The sequence below is a fragment of the Rhinopithecus roxellana genome, chromosome 3, assembly GCF_007565055.1.
Source record: "Rhinopithecus roxellana isolate Shanxi Qingling chromosome 3, ASM756505v1, whole genome shotgun sequence".
Lineage (NCBI taxonomy): Eukaryota > Metazoa > Chordata > Mammalia > Primates > Cercopithecidae > Rhinopithecus > Rhinopithecus roxellana.
The window spans coordinates 125,070,032-125,093,369 of record NC_044551.1 but is presented as its reverse complement, the minus strand read 5'-3'; the positions used below and the strand labels follow the sequence as shown (position 1 = coordinate 125,093,369).

Sequence of the window (23,338 nt, the reverse complement as noted above, 5' to 3'; positions counted from 1 at the left end):
CTTTTTGCACACACTGTCCCAGAACCAGCGGGTGAGACTGTCTCTTTGAAAACAGAGCTACTCTGTAGCAGGTTAGGTATAAGGAAGGCATGTCAGTGAGGCCACACAAGGCACCCACCCACACCTACACAGCAGGAAAATGCCATGCTCTCTGAAACTCATGGGGACAAGTATGAAGTTAATTTTGTAATACAACAGACAAGAAGTCTTTGGAACCCGAGAAGTCAGTATATAAACACCAATTATTATTCCACCTTTTTTTTCTGTCCTTTCACATACTATCCTCTCTACAGAATTGGACACTGTCTTGCTCCCGGCTTGTAGAAACTTCTCGGCTTAGCTAGCTAATGTCTCTATGGTAGATATGTCTGTCAATTTTCTCCCTTCTCAGAGACACTTCTTTGGACCTTTGGCTCTGCTGAGACAGTAGTGGTCCACGTGACTCAAAGGGCCATAGCTCACCGACATGGGCATGCCCTTGACTCAAAGGTAGCTCCTTGTCAACTGGCTAGTAAGCAAGTATATTCTTTCTCTTTAACATTTGAACTGAAACAGAATGAAACACATGGGACGGAGATGGTCAATAACGCTGAGAGTTTATGTAGCTGTGGGACTGGCAACAACCATTTTTGGCCATGTATACCTTCTGATAATTAAGTGTGGAAAACCATTTTGCAGAAAGAGGTACAAGGATGGAACAAATTCATCAAGAAAAGTAGAAATGAGAAAGCACACAGCCCCAGAGAAAGTGAAGATCGAAAGAATATCATCTTAAGACCCAGCCCTACTTCCCTGCTGTGGGTACATAGAATTCCCCTGTACTCAATACACCTCCTTCCATGTGAGTTCCTGTGAACAGGTTCTAAACCTTGGGACAGCCTCTTCTGAGTCTCCATTTCCTCATTTGTAAAACATGGGAGAACTAGATGATGTCAGTGCTTCCCAAAGTGGAACCTTTAAGACTCATGAGACTGAAATGATTTTAGGGCATGGAAACATCCTCAAATAGCGCTGAATCACAGCATTAAAACAGGATTCCCATTTCAGCTCTCCTCTAATTCTCCTAATTAAGGCAAAGAGAAAGTCTGAGATTGATTGTTAGCATGTTTTAAAAATTACTTTGTTACTTGGTAATTTTCCTTTAATATTTTTTAATTTGTTTGCATTATATTTATTTTTACCATCACCTTCTATTAATAGTAAGTGATACTGGTTTTTTGTTATTGTAATAACATTAAATACCCTTTGAAATAAGTTTAATTAAAAAGTAAAGTTATAGCAATGACAGCTACCATTTTGAGTGGTATATATGTCATGTACTTCACATATATTATTTCCAATTTCCCCAACAATTCTAAAAACCATTATCTCTATTTTATAGCTGAGGCAACTGAGGACCAAAGAGATTAATATGCCTAAAGTCAGAAGCCTATAAGTTACTGAATGAGTATTCCAGATAAATTTGTCTGGTCCCCAAGTCCACGCTTTTCCTACTGTCCCATCCTGCTTCCTTTCTATTGGAATCTAACATCTGAACCCACACTTGAACGAAACTTCTCAAAGTTGGCCTTATGCAGTAGCCTTTGCTCAGACTGTAGCTCTGTGACCCTTCTGCAGCACTGGACACTTTTTTATAAATTACTCTCCTTGTTTGGCTTTATCCAACTTCTCTTGTAACCTTCCAAATCACATCTTCTGTCTCGACTTTTGGCCTTTCATCACCCTATGTGTTTTATCTTTTGTCTTTCATGCTGGCTCTAGACTACTGAAAAGCAACATTAGTCCGTATGAGACAGCTTGCAGTGAGCTGAGATCTCGCCACTGCACTCCAGCCTGGGCAACAGAGCGAGACTCTGTCTCAAATTAATAAATAAATAAATAAATAATAAAAAATTAGCCGGGCAAGATGGCGCATGTCTGTAATCCCAGCTACTCAGTATGAGGCAGGAGAATCACTTGAACCTGGGAAGTGGAGGTTATGGTAAGCTCAGGCACTCCAGCCTGAGCGAGACTCAGTCTCAAAAATAATTAATTAAATAATTAATTTTAAAAAAAAGACTGAGTAAGTGGGAACTGCTTCTGCCTGACTGCCTTTACCTGGGACATTGGTCTTTTTCGGCCTTCAGACTCAAGCTGAACGTGACTCTTCCTGGGTCTTGAGTCTGTTGGTTTTCAGACTGGAACTTACACCTCTGGCTCTCCTGCACCTCCAGCTTGCTGACTGTGGATCTTGGGGGCAGTCTCCAAAATTGTGTGAGCCAGTTCCTTGTAAATGTCTCTCTCTCTCAATCTCTCTGTCTCTCTTAATCTCTCTCTCTCTCTCTCTCTCCCTCACCCCTCTTTTCTGTTGGTACTGTTTCTCTGGAAAACACTGACTAACACACCAATCCTCCAGATTCTTCTCTTTGGCATGGCCAGCTCCTTCCTCTTTTCTATTTTGACTGACATTCACCTAGCTCAGGATATTCTTCCCTGTGGCTGGACCATCACCATAGATTCCTGATAGCTCCCTGTCTCCTGCATCTCTTGTTTTTCAGCTTTCATTCTCATCACTATATGGTTAACCTTCCAAAAGCCCAATTCTAATCACAAAAATTTTAAAGTCTTCATTGTAAGAAAAACAATCCAAAATCCTTGGATAATGTTCAAAGTCCCCTATGATTCAGCCACAGCTAAGTTTTCCAGCCCTTTACCCCACTTCCCCTACTGTTACGGTAACTGTGCTATATATGTCATTTCCCTACATTAATGCATTTGTTCACATTCTTCTCTAGCTAACCCCTAACCTCCTGTCCTATAGCCACTGCCTATCCAAATCTTATCCTTCATTGAGGTGTATCTCAAATTTGATCTTCACTTAAAGCCTTTCACCGTATTCCTAAGGTGGAAGAGTCTCTTTCCTTCCTTTAAGTTCATAGCTTTTCTCTTCTGTTTTTCAAATTCTGGTTTGTATTATACTTATTTGTACACCTCTTCTTTTCCCTTATCCTGGAGGATGAAGGCTATATCTATTTCATCTTGATATCCCCCAAGGCCTAATATAGTGCTTCTATTGTTCACCTAAATGAATAATAAATGAATATTCTCTCAAGTGAAATGAAATTTGAAAGTTAAACATGGCATGGAAACCTGACACAATACCTCATAATGATTTTAAAATACAAATAATACTTGGATTATCCATTTGTGGCAACTACCAAAAAAGTACTATTTTAAAAGCTGTCTGCAGTATGTGCAAGTTGCTGTAGGCAAGTATTTCTTAGTGCTACATGTTAGTTAGAATCACCTGGAGAGTTTTCAAATACTACCCATGCCCAGTCCCACTCCAGACCAATCACATCAGAAGCTCTGAGGGTGGGTTCTGGGCACTAATTCTCTTTTAAACCTTCCCAGGTAATTCTAACATGCAGTCAGTTGAAAACTATGGCTGTAGGGCATGGCAGCTGCATCGATCTCAGTTTGTGTATTGGGCTGGGCAGGAATGAACTTCTGATAAAGATATTTTAGTTGATCTTCAGTTGCACAAAGGCAAGGCAAAGCTTATTAAGCAACTGCAAAATGATGCCACTAACTAACATTTGTTGAGCACTTATTAATCTTTATGATACCCTATGAAGTAAGCACTGTTATTGGCTGCATTTTATAAGTGAAGTATCTAAGGCTCAGACAAGTACTGTAATTTACCCAGATGAGTAAGTAGAATAGCCAAGATGTGAAGATATGAACCCAGATACACAGGCTTCAGAACAAGGGTATAGAAGATATGAAACTCCAGTGACTTGGGAGTGTGTGGGTCAGTTGCCGGGGGGAGGTACATGTATGCACACATGTGTGTGGAGCTTTTTCTATAAAGGCCAATCAAAGGGATTGGAGGGGCATGGGATTGGGGGTTGGAGAAGAAAAGGAAGCAAAAGACAACTTTAATATAAGAAAAGAGAGGCTTTGGAGACATGGTGGCTGACTGAGTCCAAGCAGAGAAAATGTCAATCTGGGACTCTCGGGAGACAGTAGAGTCCACGGGTTTTAGGACTCAGTAAATTATGCCAAGTCATAAAGTGTTCTTTTTCTGTCTTGTAAGTCCCTTATGATAATCCCCAGACTTCTGCTAAGTTGGGGAAGTGCCCACAGTGGGGTTGGAGCAGCAGAGGGGTGCTGGGCTCTCCATATGGTTTCTCCCTGAGGCTAAAGTGCTGGGCACTGCTAGTCCAGAATCTCAGAGTGTCCGGTAGCCAAGCAAATGTGGAGTGAGGAGCCAAACAATGAGAGCTAGGACAGGGTGGACTGAACAGAAAAGGTCCTGAGATCAAATCCTTTTTTCTCAAATATGACAGAAGTAGCAGCCTCTGAATGGAAGGGAAACTGGACCCCGCTCTCCAGAGACAGTGCCCATACAGAGAGTCTCCTGTGCTGCACTGTGCCATTGTCACTGAGATACAAATATAAATGGAAACTATAAATATGGGCTTGGGAGATGAGGTGGCTTGTTTCCAAGTCATACTCCACTCCACTTCTCGAAGGCCTCACCAGAGAGGAGAGATTCTTCTCATGTTTGAGTGGGTTTATCTGCATGGTATGGTGGAAGGGTGTTTGGAGTCAAAACCTCTACAATTGAACTGAAGATACATTTACCTTCTTTGGATCTCAGTTTCTCTATCTGCAAAATGGAAAAAAAAATATTGACCTCACATGTTTACTGTGAAAATTAACTGAGAAGACCACAGAAGGCGGCTGGCACAGGATGTGAGCCTTGCAGGGGATCTGCTGAGGTCACTTTACTTGCTTCCTTAGCCCTGGCCACCTAACCCTGTGCCTACACTAGGTCCCAATACTGCCAGGGATGACCCTTGGGAAGTCGGATCCTACCTTTGGTTAGGGAGTGAATCCCGAGCTTCACTTGGGAGAAGTTGCCACTTCCGATTTCCCCTCGAATTCGGTAGAAGCCTATCCGTTTCCCCAGAGTGATCTCCCTCACCACCTTCTCGTCTTGGGACATGTCCTGTGTCAGTTTCTCGAAGGGCGTCAGCTGGCGGGGCTGTCCTTCCTCGCCCTCCTTGCTGCTCTCGGTCTGACAGCCACTTTCTACACTGTCGCGCCGATCCCACCGGGCATAGTGGGGGTTCACCAGGCCGCCTCCATTTGTATACACTGCAGTCATCGTCCACGGGGACTCACGTCTCCATCTCAGCAAAGAGCCACCGATCAAGGGCAGGTTGTGCAGGAGCAGAAGAGGCTCAGAGGGTGGGAGATGTCAACTGAGGACAGCAGGTGTCCAGGGTTCAAGAGAGTTTTCCTGAGAGCTGAGCAGCCTCCCTCTCGGGTTTAGTGAGAGGAGGGCAGTGAACGTGGTAGGTGAGTCTGTCCAGCCCTCACTCAAGACATTTCCCACCTTCCCTCACATTGAACTTGCAAGCTCTAGCTGTACAATTAGGCACACGTTACATACCCACTGCCCTGATGGGACTCCAGGAACTTTCTGGCCAGACGTGGAGTCTGATGGTTTGTGGTAGGTGGCTGTGCCCCAGGACAAAGGCTTCTGTTTGCTATTCCCCTTGATGGCCAGAGAATCTTGCAATCTGGTGTGTAAATGCCCCTGGGAGGACCTCAAGACCCTGCTGCGGGAGCTCATCTCTGACCTCCATTTCGTGCTTCTCTTGCTGTCAAGCCGCAGGGCCCTGGAGACCTAATAATCTGGACCCCAGGAAAGAAGAAACTTGCAAATAAGCCTTCTGGTCACACAGGCAGCCAGAGAAGGATTTAATCCCTGCAATGTCACTTTAGCTGGCCTTTATTTAGATGAGCCTTCCTCTAAGCCGTGAGCTGTCTCAAAAATTTGGCTGGTTCAACCTAAGAATAAAGAGTAAGAAAATTATCAGCCTATGCCAATGTACTGTACAGGATTTATAATGAATGTGAAACTGCTTTGTAAGCATTGATCTAAAAGTACTCCACAAATTTAAGTTATGACTCATATCAATAGTAGATGCTTGATTACACGTGATCTAGTAAGAAGAAAAGAGTATATACACACACCTCTCAACCTACATTTTAGAAAAGCCCCTAGGGTCTGTACATATTTCCAGCAAAACAATTTTTCTATTTCTTAAAGTTTAAGAAAATATGCATATTGCCTTGTGTTGCTTTAAAACCAAATTTTAAAAGTAATATGATAGCAATGATGACAAAGATTCTAGATTACTATTGGTTTTCAAAATTTCTCATATGTATTCAAATAGTAATATTTTATCTCCTTTACTACTTTCTGTTCTTGTACAACCCGTCCTATACTAGTTGCTTCCATTCTTTCTTCCTACGTCATTCTATGATAAAGGCTGATTTTTCCTCCTACATTTACTTTTTGAATTTTTCTGAGCAGGTGTCAGTGCCTAGGCCCAGCACCTTATTTTGAAGATGTGGAAAAGAAGGGTTTACAGCATTGCTGGTGATAAGAAATGCTGCCCAGCTACGATGTCTGCCGGATTTTTTTTCTGCACTCTCCAGCAGGAAATACTCTCTTCCTCTCTGAATTCCCACAGCACTTCATGCATTTTCCAAATGTCCCATCTCAATGAAGGTGGGAACTGGTTTTGACTCACATGTATGTCTTGCTCTCCTCCTCTCTCCTTCAAAATGGAGTATAAGTTCTTACATATAAAAGTGTTTACTAAGAAAATGCATGTTAAACTTGATTTTTGGAGTTGAGCATTCCAAACCAAAAATTTGACTGAAAATGTGAGAGACTGCCTTGGATGTATGGATTTCCAACTCTGCTCAATAATGTCACATTATTACAATTAAGCATAAATAAGGCTTCCTAACTTTATACTTAAGGTTAAGTATGGGGTTGCCAAATAAACATAAATAACGGAAGTAAAGGGGAGGTTGATGCCCAGTACTGCTCCTATTTCTGGATAGGGAGAAAGGAATCTGGAAGAAGGATGAAGAACATAGGCTTAAAAGGGACCAGGTGTCAGTAACTAAGCACATCTCTAGGTGAGAGACTGATTAGGATGTTTTTTAAAAACATTTTTAAGATAAAGGTCCCCTTAGCAGGGTGTGGTGGTATACCCCTTAGCAGGGTGTGTGCCTGTAGTCTCAGCTACACCTACAGACTGAGGTGGGAGGATGGCTTGAGCCCAGGAAGTAGAGGTTGCAGTGAGCTGACGTCAAGCCACTGTACTCCAGCCTGGACAACAAAGCCGGACCCTGTCTCAAAAAAACAAAACAAAAAAGGTAAAGGTTCTTAATTAGAGTGAAGAAAATCTAAGTCACTGATTCTTCTTTCTTTTCTTTACCGACGTCTACCTCCCAAAGTGTAGGGATTATAGGTGTGAACCACTGTACTCAGCCAAAATCACTGATTCTTAATCATCCTGAAGTCACAGACTCCTTTGAGATGCTAACAAAACCTATGACTCTATCCCCAGGGGAAAAAAATAATCCTCACCCATACAATTTGCATCCGATTTTAAGATGACATTCTGAAACCCATCAGGTTAAGAATCTCTGTGAAGGCCAAGTGGCACTAGATCTTCCTAGATTCCTGGCAGAAGAACACCATGCAGCTTATGACAGACTAGAATGAAGTAGTAATTCTGCAAGAAACTTTAGCTTAACGTAAGGCAAAAGAAAATATGGATTTTCCATAGAATGCAGTACTTGATCACTTTGTGTTCTAATAGACTCTGTGAAGAACTTACTGGCTTTGTGTCCTCATTACCGTGCTTTGCTTGTCACCAATGTACTTGGACCACAACTACAAAAGCACCAGGAGGGCGCCGGGTACAGTGGCTCACACCTGTAATCCCAACACTTTGGGAGGCCGATGTGGGTGGATCATCTGAGGTCAGGAGTTTGAGACCAGCCTGGCCAACACGGAGAAACCCTATCTGTACTAAAAATACAAAAATTATCCGGGCATGGTGGCACACACCTGTAATCCCAGCTACTCGGGAGGCTGAGGCAGGAGAATTGCTGGAACCCGGGAGGCAGAAGTTGCAGTGAGCTGACATCGTGCCATTGCACTCCAGTCTGAGCAACAAGAGTGAAACTCTGTCTCAAAAAAAAAAAAAGGCACCAGGTGAGCAGGAACCTGTGCTTTACTCTTCCCTCTGTCTCTGGGAGTTCTGCACAGTAGCTGATAAAAGTTTGTTGAAGAAGGAATGAACTAATTTACCAACTAACCCACCATTACACTTAGGTATGAGTTCGTAGAGGCAAATATTTTTATTTTTTAACTACTAACACTATCCCAGAATTTAATCATCTCAGACAGCTTATTTCAGTCCCCATTTCTAAGATTTGGGCTACCCTTTACTAGTTATTAGAATTCCTAGCCCCATCTTCTTGTAGAGGTAAAAGCTTAGTCCAAAGTCCATCATCCCCCTGAGAATTGTGAGACAACTGCTTAGAAATGCAAGTCTCCCCCATCCCTGCCACTTTGGAAGAATTAGCTCCCCACAGGCGCCCGGGCCTCCTGCCTCCCCCTGCACCTGCTCCCCTCCATCTCCTGCCCAGCTGCTGGTTCAGGGCTTTTTCTCTGCTTTCCTGTTCCCCAACTTTCCTGATTTGGGCTCTATATCCTGAGCTCTATTCAGGCCCTGGGATTTACAGTAGAGTTTGAGACTTCAGGTGCCTCCCAGGAATTCCTCTCCCTCCCTTCCCAATTCAACAGAGAGGGAGGGCTCAGATACAATTGCCAAATATTATCAGTCTCTGTCTTGAATTATGTACCCTACACCTACAAATGAAACTTCTTGCAAAAGGGTCTTGAACCAATTGTCTTGCCTTAGTGGTCGAGGAGACAGTTAATCTTCCATTTAGATCAGATAAAGTGTTTTTGTTACACTTTTACAGATGTTGCTGTGGTTTGCATTGAGGATGAATTGCAACTTGGGACAGCTAGCAAACCAATTGGGGGAAAAGCCAAACGCCTATCTCACTCCTACTTCAAAATAAGTTCCAAATAAATCATCTAAGTAAATGTAAAACAAACAAAAAAATGAAATACTAGAAAAAAATCAGAATTTTTTTTATGATCTCAGCGAAGGCCGTAAAAGAAAACATTGAATTTGACTACATAAAGCTGTAATTTTCTGTTTGCCCAAAAGTATCATAAACAAACAGGCAAAAATCAAATGATAACCGTATAGGGAAAACTTTTCAACAAATATAATAAACAAATAAAAAATAAACAATTTTCTAAATAAAGAATTTTACAAATTGATTTTTAAAATACCAATATCCAGCCAGGCGCAGTGGCTCGCACCTGTAATCCCAGCAATTTGGGAGGCTGAGGTGGGGGATCACGAGGTCAAGAGATCGAGACCACCCTGGCCAACATGGTGAAACCTCATATCTACTAAAAATAAAAAATATTATATTTTGGGCGCAGTGGTGCACACCTGTAGTCCCAGCTACTCAGGAGGCTGAGGCAGGAGAATCACTTGAACCCAGGAGGCGGAGGCGAGACAGTGCCGAATGCCAAGATAGTGCAACTGCACTCCAGCCTAAAGGCAGAGTGAGACTCCGTCTCCAAAAAAAAAGAAAAGAAAAATACCAATATCCTCCCAAAAAAGAAAAATGATAAAGAACATGAGCAGACATTTCACAGAAAATACAAATGATTCCATAATATATATACTCAACCCTATAATTAAAGAAATACCCATAAACTACACTGAAACTAGATTTTTCACATATTAAATTTGAAAGCTGCAAAAAAAATTTTGGTAGTGCACTGGTGAGAGATAGTATGGGGAAACAGGAATTCTCATTCATTGTTACTGGAAGTATAAATTGGTACAATTGCTTGGAAGGAAATTTGGCTATAAATATTAATTACAAGTGTATGTGTTCTTTGCTTCAACAATTCTACTTCTAGAATTTTTCTTTGCACACATGTGCAAAGATGTGTATTTCTGACATAAAGATGGATGTGAAAAAGAATGAGTTACAGTATCCAAGATATATGGAAGAGTGTGTATAAAATGATAATCAGGAGTGTAAGAAAGGGCCAGTCGTGGTGGCTCATGGCTGTAATACCAGCACTTCGGGAGGCTGAGGGGGGTGGATCATTTGAGCTCAGGAGTTTGAGACCAAGCTGACCAACATGGTGAAACCCCGTTTCCACTAAAAATACAAAGAAATTAGCTGGGCATGGTGGCACACACCTGTAATCCCAGCTACTGAGGCAGGAGAATCGCTTGAGCCCAGGAGGCGGAGGTTGCAGTGAGCCAAGATCACACCACTGCACTCCAGCCTGGGTGACAGAGACTCCATCTCAAAAAAAAAAGTGTAAGAAAGCGGAGGGAATCCCTAAAAACAGGTAGAGTTATTGCATTTGGTGAAGGGACTTGTTGGACAGGGGAATGGAGTGGAAAAAAACATATACTTTTTACTGCTTACTTTTTCATATGATTTACATTTTTTTCATGTGCGTATATTTACCTTTAAAAAGAAAACAGGCTGGGTGTGGTGGCTATAATCCCAGCACTTTGGGAGGCCGAGACGGGAGAATGGCTTGAGTCGAGGAGCTCAAGACCAGTCTGGGCAACACAGTGAGACACCATTTCTACCAAAAAAAAAAAAAAAAAGAACAAACCAAAGAAAATTAGCTGAGTGGCACACACCTATAGTCCCAGGTACTCAAGAGGTCAAAGTGGGAGAATCACTTGAACCTGGGAAGTCAAGACTGCAGTGAGCCAAGATCACACCACTGCACTTCAGCCTAGGCAACAGAGCAAGACTCTGTCTCAAAGAAGAAAGAAAAAAAGAAAAGAAAAAGGAAGCAATTAAAAACATTTAATGTGGCCGGGCGCGGTGGCTCAAGCCTGTAATCCCAGCACTTTGGGAGGCCGAGACGGGCGGATCACGAGGTCTGGAGATGGAGACCATCCTGGCTAACACAGTGAAACCTCGTCTCTACTAAAAAAAAAATACAAAAAACTAGCCGGACGTGGTGGCGGGTGCCTGTAGTCCCAGCTACTCGGGAGGCTGAGGCAGGAGAATGGCGTAAACCCGGGAGGCAGAGCTTGCAGTGAGCTGAGATCCGGCCACTGCACTCCAGCCTGGGCGACAGAGCGAGACTCCGTCTCAAAAAAAAAAAAAAAAAAAAAAAAAAAAAAACATTTAATGTGTTGCCACCTTACATAGTTGGTGTACAATAAGTTTGTTTTACTTTTGGTTACACAGGGAAATTATCATACCTGATTGTCTAATATCTAATGGATTGCTTTTAAAATAAAAAGATACTTCAGGACTTCTGGTGAAATACGAATTTAATGATCTCATTTATTTCTACTTTATTCCAAAAACCAAAAAACCTAAAAATGACAAAATAAGAGGAGGAAAGGTACAAACCCATGAGGATAAAAAGAATAAGAGAGGAGGCCAGGCACGGTGGATCACCTGAGGTCAGGAGTTCAAGACCAGCCTGACCAACATGGTGAAACCCCATCTCTACTAAAAATACAAAAAATTAGCCGAGCATGTGGCGCATGCTTGTAATTCCAGCTACTTAGAAGGCTGAGGCAGGAGAATCACTTGAACCCAGGAGGCGGAGTTTGTAGTGAGCCAAGATTGCGCCATTGTACTCTAGCCTGGGCAACAAGAGTGAAATTCCATCTCAAAAAAAAAAAAAAAAAAAAAAAAAAAAAAAGCCAGGCGCAGTGGCTCACGCCTGTAATCCCAACACTTTGGGAGACCGAGGCAGACGGATCATGAGGTCAGGAGTTCGAGACCAGCTTGGCCAACACAGCGAAACTCCGACTCTACTAAAAATACAAAAAAATTAGCCCGGCATGGTGGCGGGCGCCTGTAATTCCATATACTCAGAAGGCTGAGGCAGGAGAATCGCTTGAACCCGGGAAGTGGAGGTTGTAGTGAGCCAAGATTGTGCCATTGCACTCCAGCCTGGGCAACAAGAGTGAAACTCCAACTTAAAAAAATAAATAAATAAAAATAAGAGATGAGATAGCAGCAGAGAAATGTCAGTACGTTTTGGGGGAGATGGAGAGATGGAAAGAAAATTAATGATAAGCAATTTGGCAAAGACAAGGAAGAAAACTGCAACCTAAATTCATACATAAGGGCATACCAATGAGATTCACCTTTCTGAGTGCTTAAAAAGCCTTCAAACTATAAGAGACCAAGTACCTCAAAGGTTAGAGGAATAAAGCAGGATCGAAATCATGGAAATTGTTTGAAGGTAGAGCAGTGAGACCCTCCCCCCCACCCCCACCAGCCTTTCCCTCCTCAAAGATAGGTTGTTACTTTCTCTACCCCACCCCAGCTCAGGAACACAAGGCACAGGTCAGATGATTAGGCAAAAGTCTGTGTTGTAGAATCCCTCATTCTCTTCTCTTTGCACTCTCGGTTTCCAGAATGGAGGAAAACAAGCATAAAAACCTCGAGACTCGGCCGGGCGCGGTGGCTCAAGCCTGTAATCCCAGCACTTTGGGAGGCCGAGACGGGCGGATCACGAGGTCAGGAGATCAAGACCATCCTGGCTAACATGGTGAAACCCCGTCTCTACTAAAAATACAAAAAACTAGCCGGGCGACCTGGCGGGCGCCTGTAGTCCCAGCTACCCGGGAGGCTGAGGCAGGAGAATGGCGTGAACCCGGGAGGCGGAGCTTGCAGTGAGCTGAGATCTGGCCACTGCACTCCAGCCTGGGCGACAGAGCAAGACTCCGTCTCAAAAAAAAAAAAAAAAAAAACCTCGAGACTGGCTACTCCTCTTTTTGATAGACTAACTCAAGAGAAAAGACTTTCTGAAACCTACGTTTGAAAGTTCTCCATCAAAAAAGCCACACAGCCATCTACGGCACAATCCTCCAGGTGCCAGTTTCACGCACACGCAGGGAGCTTCCAACCAAGTTTCAGTGCCTTCTGCTTAGAATGAATGACTGAATAAATGTTCAGTCAAGAGGCATGAGACATCTGAGGAAAGGCTTCAAAATGAGAGAAAGAAACCCTGCTCAACCTAAACAACAACCTCTACAACAAAAAGGAACTTGAAGGAAATGGAGAGCCATGAGGAAGCAGAAGATAAAAGATAAGGTATTGGATCCATAAAACCAGAACAAAAGCTAAAAAAAAAAAAAAAAATTTAAAGACAATTCAGACAACAAGAAAGAGCTGTACAGCTGTCTTGGAAATTAAAGAATTAAATTGAAGAATTGTGAAAGAAAAATCTAGAAAAGATAAGCAATATAGAAGACATGAAAACTGGGTAATCAATTCAGAAAGTCCAACATCTAATTATTAGAATTTCTCATTACACTATTATGCTCCCAATAAAGTAAAACATATGGTTTCTATTGTACCTGAATTGCCAGCGAATCTCAGAAATTTAAAAAATAGTACAGTGAGAAAAAACTGAATTCTCACACATTCTAATGGAATAAAAAAGTAGAAGGAAGGCCGGGCGCGGTGGCTCAAGCCTGTAATCCCAGCACTTTGGGAGGCCGAGACGGATGGATCACGAGGTCAGGAGATCAAGACCATCCTGGCTAACACGTTGAAACCCCGTCTCTACCAAAAAAACTACAAAAAACTAGCCGGGCGAGGTAGCGGCGCCTGTAGTCCCAGCTACCCGGGAGGCTGAGGCAGGAGAATGGCGTGAACCCGGGAGGCGGAGCTTGCAGTGAGCTGAGATCCGGCCACAGCACTCCAGCCCGGGTGACAGAGCAAGACTCCGTCTCAAAAAAAAAAAAAAAAAAAAAAAAGGGTAGAAGGAAAAAAGCTAAAAGAAAAGATAAATCCTGTTTGGGTGTGTGCATCTATGGGTATTTAAAAATTCATTTTTGGCCAGGCACGGTGGCTCAAGCCTGTAATCCCAGCACTTTGGGAGGCCGAGACGGGCGGATCACGAGGTCAGGAGATCTAGACCATCCTGGCTAACCCAGTGAAACCCCGTCTCTACTTAAAAAATACAAAAAACTAGCTGAGTGAGGTGGCGGGCACCTGTAGTCCCAGCTACTTGGGAGACTGAGGCAGGAGAATGGCCTAAACTCAGGAGGCAGAGCTTGCAGTGAGCTGAGATCCGGCCACTGCACTCCAGCCTGCACGACAGAGCGAGACTCTGTCTCAAAAAAAAAAAAAAAAAAAAAAAAAAAAAATATATATATATATATATATATATATATATATATATTTTGCATAATTTTTTTCCTAGAGATTTTCCTTAGAAATCTAGAAATAGGAGTTCTGAGCACAGGTTGTGGGGTTGCTCTAAATAGTATATATTTTTGACTACTTTCTAGTAGAGTCCAAAACATCAAGCTTCATCATGCTAAAAGCTAAGCAAATAATGGAAGTGATCACACGTACCTAATTGAAAACCAAATTTCAGATGTGAGTTTTTTGTTGTTGTTCTTTTGCCTTTTGCCCTTTAGATTTTGCCCAATATTTATGGACATTAATGAGAGCTTAGAAACTCAACCAGACCAAATTATGGAGTCACATCACTGTAGATCAAAGCCTCTGGAGGAGGTAGAATGGTCCTTAATTATTAGCTTGCTGTTGCTATATAGCAATCCTTTAAATAAGATGAAAGAAAACAGAGCTTACTTGGTAATTCATTTTCTTGACTTATAACCCACTGTGAAAATAGTATCAATGAAAACCATCTCACCTTTGTTCTCTCTGTCTGAGTTTAACTGATAAAACTTCTGGGCAAGGCTATTAGGCAACCTTTTCATCGGTTGGCAAGGCCAGGCATTGGTTTCCTTAAAAGAAAAGCTGGGCTTTCTCTGTGTGTGGCAACAAGGTTCAAGACAGCCAGTCCTCAGTTATAATCCTTCTTGGGCAGGTGCACCTTCAGGGAGAATAATTAGCGAATTCATCTCATTTGAAAGTTTATTTTACCATTTTGAAATCATTTGCATCATCTTTGCTTTTACCTCAGCTCTTTATTTCTCAACACACATGTCAAGATTACCATGCGGTGCAGTGGGGGAAATTCCAAAGCAAATGGAAAAGCAGTCCGTGTGGGCTGCTTTCTAGGACAGCAGTTCTGCTCTGTGACACCATCTCTCCCCTACTTGGTCTCAGAGGGAGGCCCTCAGCCCAGATCTACCCCCATCCAGTTCACACCCAGCATCCAGGGACAGTCCATCTAGTCTGATGGGTTTACGTCAGCTCTTCCCATATATACTTCTACCGCACTTGAGGTTCCCTTTGCCATCAACGCCACAGACTCAAACGCCTAGGAGAACAGTGCAGGAGTTCTATGTCAGTGACCAAGTGCAGTGCCTATGCCTGGTGTGGTAAGGCAGCCCTTGCTCAGCTTCAGCCAGGGCAGCCATGCCAAAATGCAGGTTTACTTTTGCCAGATCTTATAATTCTTGAAAAGAAACTGGCAATTAAGAATTTTTTGGTAAACTCTCTCAAATTTTTATTTCCCGGTTGTTTTTTTATTTAGAGGCAGGGTCTCACTATGTTGCCCAGGCTGGTCTTGAACTCTTGGTCTCAAGAAATCCTTCTGCCTCAGCCTCCCTGTAGCTAGGATTAGAGGTGCAATCCACCCACCATGCCTGGTGACTCAATTTTTTGTATGTTTATGTTTTTTTGGTGGTTTTTAAATTTTGTTTTGTTTTTTGTTTGACACAGGATTTCACTCTGTCACCCAAGTTGGAGTGCAGTGCTGCAATCACAGCTCACTGCAGCCTTGACATTCCATTGCTCAGGTGTTTCTCCCACCTCAGCCTCCTGAGTAGCTGGGACTACTGATATACACTACCATGACTGTTATTTTTTGTAAAGACAGGGTTTTGCCATGTTGCCCAGGCTGGTCTGCAACTCCTGGTCTCAAGTAATCCACCCGCCTTGGCCTCCCAAAGTGGCTGGGATTACAGGCATGAGCAACCATGCCCATCAACTGTCAATTTTTAAAGTATAGATTAAATACTTTTAAAACACTGGCCAAGTGAAACTGAAGTGTCAGGCTGGATTTGGCCTCCAGGTTGGTCATTTCCAGGCTCTGTTCTAGGTTTCATGGGAGAATCATCCAAAAAAAAAAAAAAGATGGGGAGGGAATAGTTCATAGGTCCATAGTCAAATATATCTGGAACTGCTGCACATTATACCCCTCTTAGATATTTGTATTAGTACCTTACAGTCTTGTAGTTTTAAAACCACACGCACAAACAAATGTCTGTTTAATTCAGCGTTCCCCAAGTTTATTTAACCATCTAATTCATCCTTGTTGAATACATTTTTGTCATTTACATTTTCCTTATGACTCTAACCTCAGAGGTGGACAAAGTTGTCAAACATCTGTAAGAATTTCGGTCCCAACAGGAAGATTATGAAAATGATTCAGTATAGAATGAAACAGAAAATAGATAGTTGAGTTTAATCCACCAATGCAGCAGATGAGGTAGGAGCTACCCATCTGTGGGGTCTGGGATGACACAGTAATAGCTTAACAATTATCTCTTAACCTTGGGAAGATTTAGTGTTAAAAACAGAAATGCTTAAGAGACTCAAACCCTCCGGTATTAATATTTTTGTCTTGATGAACTTATATGAAATTTGTATTTCAATGTACTTGTTATGTGAAGAGAATTTGGCATATTAAAGTAACAAAATAGTTTTGTGACTCTAATTTAAAATGAAAAATTGGATAATTTAGATTTGTGATTTTAAGTTGAAGTTTTATTGTTTTAAAATAGCACTGAATTAAATGTATTTAAAAGAGCTTAAGGTTCACCCTTGTCTATATGTTTAAATCATTATATTTGTAAGAATTACTAGTATTCTGGAAGCATTTTTGTTATCAAATAAAGTTTTTAAAAAGGAAATGAAACAAATTATAAATGCAGTTTAAAATGGTTAAAAAGGTTTCATTAAACTTTGAATGGGATCAAACATTAATCCTTAAAAATTATTGTCAGACAAAATAATATGTCTGGAATTTGCTTTAAAATAGAAGGCCGGGCATGGTGGCCCATGCCTGTAATCCCAGCAGTTTGGGAGACCAAGGAGGGCAGATCATGTGAGGTCAGGAGTTTGAGACCAGCCTGGCCAACATGGCGAAACCCTGTCTCTACTAAAAATACAAAAAATTAGCTGGGTGTGATGGCAGACGCCTGTAATCCCCACTACTCAGAAGGCTGAGGCAGGAGAATCGCTTGAACCCAGGAAGCGGAGGTTGCAGTGAGCCAAGATCGCGCCACTGCACTCCAGCCTGGGCGACAGAGCAAGACTATGTCAAAATAATATACAATAAATAAAATAAAATAAAATAAAATAAATTCCCATCCCCATGTTGGCCAGGCTGGTCTTCAATTCCTGACCTCAGTTGATCTGCCCACTTCAGCTTCCCAAAGTGCTGGGAATACAGGCATGAACCACCATGCCCGGCCAATAGGAGTTTAAATTAAACAAGATTAGCCATGAGCTGGGAATTTTTTATGCTAGGTGATGAGTACATGAGGATTGTAATGTTCTATAAACAATTTTTGTGTATATCTAAAATTGCTTATAATATAATTTTTAAAATAATTGTTAAAATTAACCACATCAAAAAATGTAATATTTGTAATAAAATGTTACTCATTTTACAACAAGCAACAGTGCTCATTAAATGCGTGCATGACTGACTGAATGAATGAATGACACAACATGACAACTCTGTAAAGTGAGGTATTGTCATTCCCTTTTCACAGATACCAAAACCAAAACCAAAACTAAAACCATCTGAAGTTAAGGCAGTTGCCCTTGATTTCTTGACTGTTAGCTCCATGAAGGTGAAAACTGTGTATTTAAGTAAACATTACAACATGTGAAACCATGAATTTCAAAGATCTGAAGAAGAGAATGAAGTCATGTCCCAATAGAAACATTGCAGAAACTTGGGTTTCTGCAATGAAAATTTTAATCTCATTTATAATTCATTCCCAAAACACAAATCTTCCCATCTTCTCTGAGGACCTATGCTTGCCTCCAAACAAAAGGGATAGCATTAAGATACTGAATGGAATCATGCATTGAATCACAAGAAGGTGGACCTGAGCAGCAAAACAAAATGTATTCTTCATCTGCTCAGAAATAACTAATTTAAGAAACAGTGCGGGAACACTCATACCCGTTTGCAGCTCATGGTTTATTTTTAGGGCATTAAAAATATTTGTAAGTCAAAGCAGAAACTGCTCTTTTGCTGCCTTGTAACTTTATTCAGCTCTAATGTAGTGTGCACACTAAGAAGCAGAGAACACTTGAGTGATGCCCTTAGGGGATGTTAGAAAAACCTCGTTTTCTATTTGAGCAAAACTCAAGAAAGTCTATCAAGGTAACAGGCCGCAAGGCTATGGCCATGGATAAGGAAAAGAGTGTTGTGTAACAAAAGCTCTTAGTTTTATCATCACAAAACGTTCCAGTGGATTTGAAACCTTTATTAGGAGCCTCTCATACCTGATAAGTGATCCCTTCACACAGAATAAGCAATCCATCTGATAATTTTTAAATATTTACCCAGCACTGGAGGTAAGTGAGAGGTGGCAGTTGTTAGGGACAAGAGGAAGGTTAAGTTTTTTTTTTTGTTTTTTTTTTTAAATATCACTCTTGCCTTAGAAGAAGGAAAGAAAATAACAGGCAGGTTCTCTTACATCGACCACCTAAAAGTCGCACTGTAAGAAGCAACAACCTCTCCTCCTTGTCTCCGCCATCTGCTCAGCAGCCGCGAAGCAGCAATCGTGCGTGAGTGTGTCTCCATCACATTGGCCAGGCTGGTGTCCAGGCTGGCAATGCCTGCTAGGAGCCCTACTGCCTGGAACATGGCATCCAGCCCAACGGCCAGATGCCAAGTGACAAGACCACTCGGGGAGGAGATGACTCCTTCAACAGCTTCTTCAGTGAGACGGGCTCCAGCAAGCACATGCCCAGGGCAGTGTTTCTAGATCTGGAACCCATGGTAATTGATGATGAAGTTTGCACTGGCACCTACCACCAGCTCTCCCACCCTGAGCAGCTCATCACAGGCAAGGAAGACGCTGCCAGTAACTATGCCTGAAGGCACTACACCATTGGCCAGGAGATCACTGACCTCGTTTTGGACCAAATTTGCATGGTTCTCCAGGGCTTCTTGGTTTTCCACAGCTCTGGTGAAGGAATTGTTTCTGGGTTCACCTCCCTGCTCATGGAACAACTCCCAGTTGGTGATGGCAAGAAGTCCAAGCTGGAGTTCTCCATTAACTCAGCACCCCAGGTTTCCACAGCTGTAGTTGAGTCCTACAACTCCATCCTCACCACCCAGTGAGGACATGACTGCCCTTGAGAAGGATTATAAGGAGGTTGGTGTGGATCCTGTTGAAGGAGAAGGTGCGGAAGAAAGAGAGGAATACTAAAGTAAAAATGTCACAAAGGTGCTGCTTTTACAGGGAAGCTTATTCTGTTTTAACATTGAAAAGTTGTGGTCTGATCAGTTAATTTGTATGTAGCAGTGTATGCTCTAATATACAATTACTGACCTATGCTTTAAAACATGACTGCTTTTGCAGACCCAAACTGTCCATTTCTGTGATGGGTTTTGAATAAAATATTCCCTGTCTTTAAAAATAATAATAATAGGCCGGGCGCGGTGGCTCAAGCCTGTAATCCCAGCACTTTGGGAGGCCGAGACGGATGGATCACGAGGTCAGGAGATCGAGACCATCCTGGCTAACATGGTGAAACCCCGTCTCTACTAAAAAATACAAAAATCTAGCCGGGCGAGGTGGCAGGCGCCTGTAGTCCCAGCTACTCCGGAGGCTGAGGCAGGAGAATGGCGTAAACCCGGGAGGCGGAGCTTGCAGTGAGCTGAGATCCGGCCACTGTACTCCAGCCCCGGACGACAGAGCAAGACTCCGTCTCAAAAAATAAAAATAAATAAATAATAATAATAATAATAATAAATATTTTTTAAAAGTGAACAAATATGCAGTAACAGTCTGAACTAACAATAAATAATACTTTTTTTTAAATCGTCATATATATGGAAATTTAATATGTAATAAAGATGGCATTTCAGACCACTGGGAAAAGGTAAATGATTCAATATTATGACGCTTGCAGGGGCTAAACCAAGAGACGGCTTTAGCTCTTGCACCACGGCAAATTCTTCATTAGCCCTCATTCTTTGACATAGATAAGAAAATTATATATCTATAACTATAGATATATAGATATAGATAGATAAAGAGAGAAATAGAGTTTCACTCTGTCACTCAGGCTGGACTGCAGTAATAAGAGGATGGCTCACTGCAGCCTTGAAATCCTGGACCCAAGCAATCCACCCAACTCAGTCTCCTGAGTAGCTGAAACAACAAACTTGTGCCAACATGCCCAGCTAATTTTTTATTTTTGTAGAGATGGGGTCTCACTATGTCACCCAGGCTGGTGTTGAACTCCTGAGCTCAAGTGATCCCCCTGCCTCAGCCTCTCAAAGTCCTGGGATTATAGGTGTGAGCCACAGCAACCAGCCAAGAAAACAATATATTTTTTGATTAGTGTAAAGTGCCATGCAAATACAGAGGCTCATGCCTCTTCTTGTAATATTACTATTCCAAGACACACCCATATAGAAATGCTGGAGTCACTACTGGGTGTCAGGACAGACCATGTGCAGATGTATGTAGTGTGTACTTGTACATGCACAAAAAAAACCTCTGGTAAAATGTAGGTTGAATTAATGGGTGACAAATGGGGAGGGAGTGTGAGGTACAGAATTTTGGAGGAGTGAAAATGAGTGTGATAGGGGTTGTTAGTTGTACCCCGTTCATCTGTTCTTTCTTCTATAGCAGTGGTTCTCAGCCTAAACCTACATGAAAATCACCAGACAGCCTTCAAAAAATGCAGAAGTCTAGGCCCTGCTCCCCAAATATTGTGATTGAATTGGCCTGTGGAGTGGGAGGTGTCTATTTGTTTAAGTTTTCCAGGTGATTCTGTTGTGCAGCCAAATTTGAAAACCACTATTCTATAACAGAGAAGTTTTAGCTGGGCACATTGCTATCCAACTGAGGACTGTATTTCCCAGTTTTGGCTATAGCTTAGTTTGGCCATGTATCTGAGTTCCAGTCATGGGCTGTGAGCAGAAGTGACATATGTGACTTCCATGTTGTGACCTTAAAAAAAGAAGCATGACCTCCCGCCCCTTCCTTCTTCCCATCTTCTTGCTAGCTAGAATGTGGACACAGTGGGGTAAACGGAAACAGCCACCTTGGACCAAGATGGAAGCCATGTGCTGAGAATTGCAGAGCCACAGAGAAAGAGCCTAAACCCATCACTACACAGTCATCATATCAACCCAGGATTGCTACCTTGTATATTATGACCTGAGAGATATGATTCTATCTTCTTTAAGCCTTTCTTGTTTCAGCCTTTGTTATGGCAACCTAATGTCTGTGCAAGAGGGCTTTCATTTCTTACTCCATTTGTTTCTGGGTTGTTTGAATGTTTTATAACATGTATAATTAGTTTTATAACTTGAAATTTTTTTTTTTTTTTTTTGAGACGGAGTCTGGCTCTGTCGCCCAGGCTGGAGTGCGGTGGCTGGATCTCAGCTCACTGCAAGCTCCGCCTCCCAGGTTTAGGCCATTCTCCTGCCTCCGCCTCCCAAGTAGCTGGGACTACAGGCGCCCGCCTCGTCGCCCGGCTAGTTTTTTGTATTCTTTAGTAGAGACGGGGTTTCACCGTATTAGCCAGGGTGGTCTCGATCTCCTGACCTTGTGATCCGCCCGTCTCGGCCTCCCAAAGTGCTAGGATTACAGGCTTGAGCCACCGCGCCCGGCCTAACTTGAAATTTATATGTAATCGGTATATGTTTATCTATAGGTAAAGATAGAGATATTTCAAAGGAAGTACTGACTCTTTAAAAAAAAAAAGGCTAAAATTAGGCTGGGCACAGTGGCTCACGCCTATAATCCCAGCACTTTGGGAGACCAAGGCGGGTGAATCATGAGGTCAGGAGTTCGAGACCCTGACCAACATAGGGAAACTCTGTCTCTACTAAAAATACAAAAATAAGTTGGGCATGGTGGCATGAGCGTGTAGTCCCAGCTACTTGGGAGGCTGAGGCAGAAGAATCACTTGAACCCAGGAGGCAGAGGTTGCGGTGAGCTGAGATTGTGCCACTGCACTCCAGCCTGGGCAACAGAGCAAGACTCCATCTCAAAAAAAAAAAAAAAAAAAAAAGGCTAAAGTTTAAAAAGAAAAAAAAGATACAGATATAGGTTGATATTGATAAATATATATAAATAGAGACAAATTTTATCTCTCTTGTCTACATCTATCTGTATAGCCTATAGAGATTTAGATAGGTAGATATAAAGTACAGTGGACCAATGACAGATTCCTGATTTTAGTTTTCTGATACATCAAAATATTTCCAATTATTTATACCTTCAGGCAAATTAAATTAAAGAATCTTTTTTTTTTTTTTTTTTTTTTTTGAGATGGAGTTTTGCTCTTGTAACCCAGGTTGGAGTGCAATGGCACAATCTCAGCTCACTGCAACCTCCACCTCCCAGTTCAAGTGATTCTCCTGCCTCAGCCTCCCACATAGCTGGGATTACAGGCTCCTGCCACCACGCCCAGCTAATTTTTGTATTTTTAGTAGAGACAGGGTTTCTCCATGTTGGCCAAGCTAGCCTTGAACTCCTGACCTCAGGTGATCCACCTGCCTCGGCCTCCCAAAGTGCTGGAATTACAGGCATGAGCCACCACAACCGGCCCAAAAATCTTTGTTGAGGACTGGTCATGTTAAAGAAACTAAGGTGAAGCAAGTAAGTGTGTCATTGTTTTAAAAAGTACTACATTCACATGTGAGTAGCAAATTAATTTCAACAAAACAATATCATCTACACTTTTGTGTAATACTGTTAATCTAAATTTCATTGGTTTGAAGTTTTTTTTTTGTACTTAACTCAGTAAAATTTGTTTTGCTTTATATGTATACAAGCTTTAAGGAAAATAAAGTTAATTAATTAATTAATTATTTTTGAGACAGGGTCTCATTCTGTCACCCAGGCTGGAATACAGTGGAATGATCTCGGTTCACTGCACCCTCCACCTCCTGGTCTCAAGAGAGCCTCCCACCTCAGCCTTCCAAGTATCTGGGACCAAAGATGCTCTCTGACACATCTAGCTGATTTGGGGGTTTTTTTTAGTAGAGACAGGATTTTTGCCATTTTGGCCAGGCTGGTCTTGAATTCTTGGGCTCAAGTAATCTGCTTGCTGCGGCCTCCCAAAGCACTGGGATTACCGGAGTTAGCCACAGCACCTGGTTGGGAAAATACATTTAAATTGGAGTTTTATATTTGTACATTTTGAGTATCTTTAACGTAAAATTTTTGTTTAT

The 23,338-nt window shown here is 42.1% G+C and overlaps 1 protein-coding gene and 1 pseudogene across 4 annotated transcripts in view; one reads left to right on the top strand and one right to left on the bottom strand.

The window, feature by feature from the left end:
- The window catches only part of NIM1K (NIM1 serine/threonine protein kinase), an 86,749-nt gene that overhangs the window by 26,093 nt on the left and 37,318 nt on the right, over positions 1 to 23,338 (bottom strand). For 2 of the 4 annotated variants that reach the window (XM_030927949.1, XM_030927951.1), the window contains exon 2: positions 4,864 to 5,844. In XM_030927949.1, coding sequence (XP_030783809.1) covers positions 4,864 to 5,155 — 292 coding nt within the window. In that variant the 5' untranslated portion in view covers positions 5,156 to 5,844. Of the gene's footprint in view, positions 1 to 4,863; positions 5,845 to 7,930; positions 7,973 to 14,635; positions 14,819 to 23,338 lie in introns of those variants that run through there. The other 2 variants (XM_030927950.1, XM_010363125.2) reach the window with 2 other exon arrangements.
- On the top strand, positions 18,242 to 19,295 carry LOC104662181 (annotated as a pseudogene).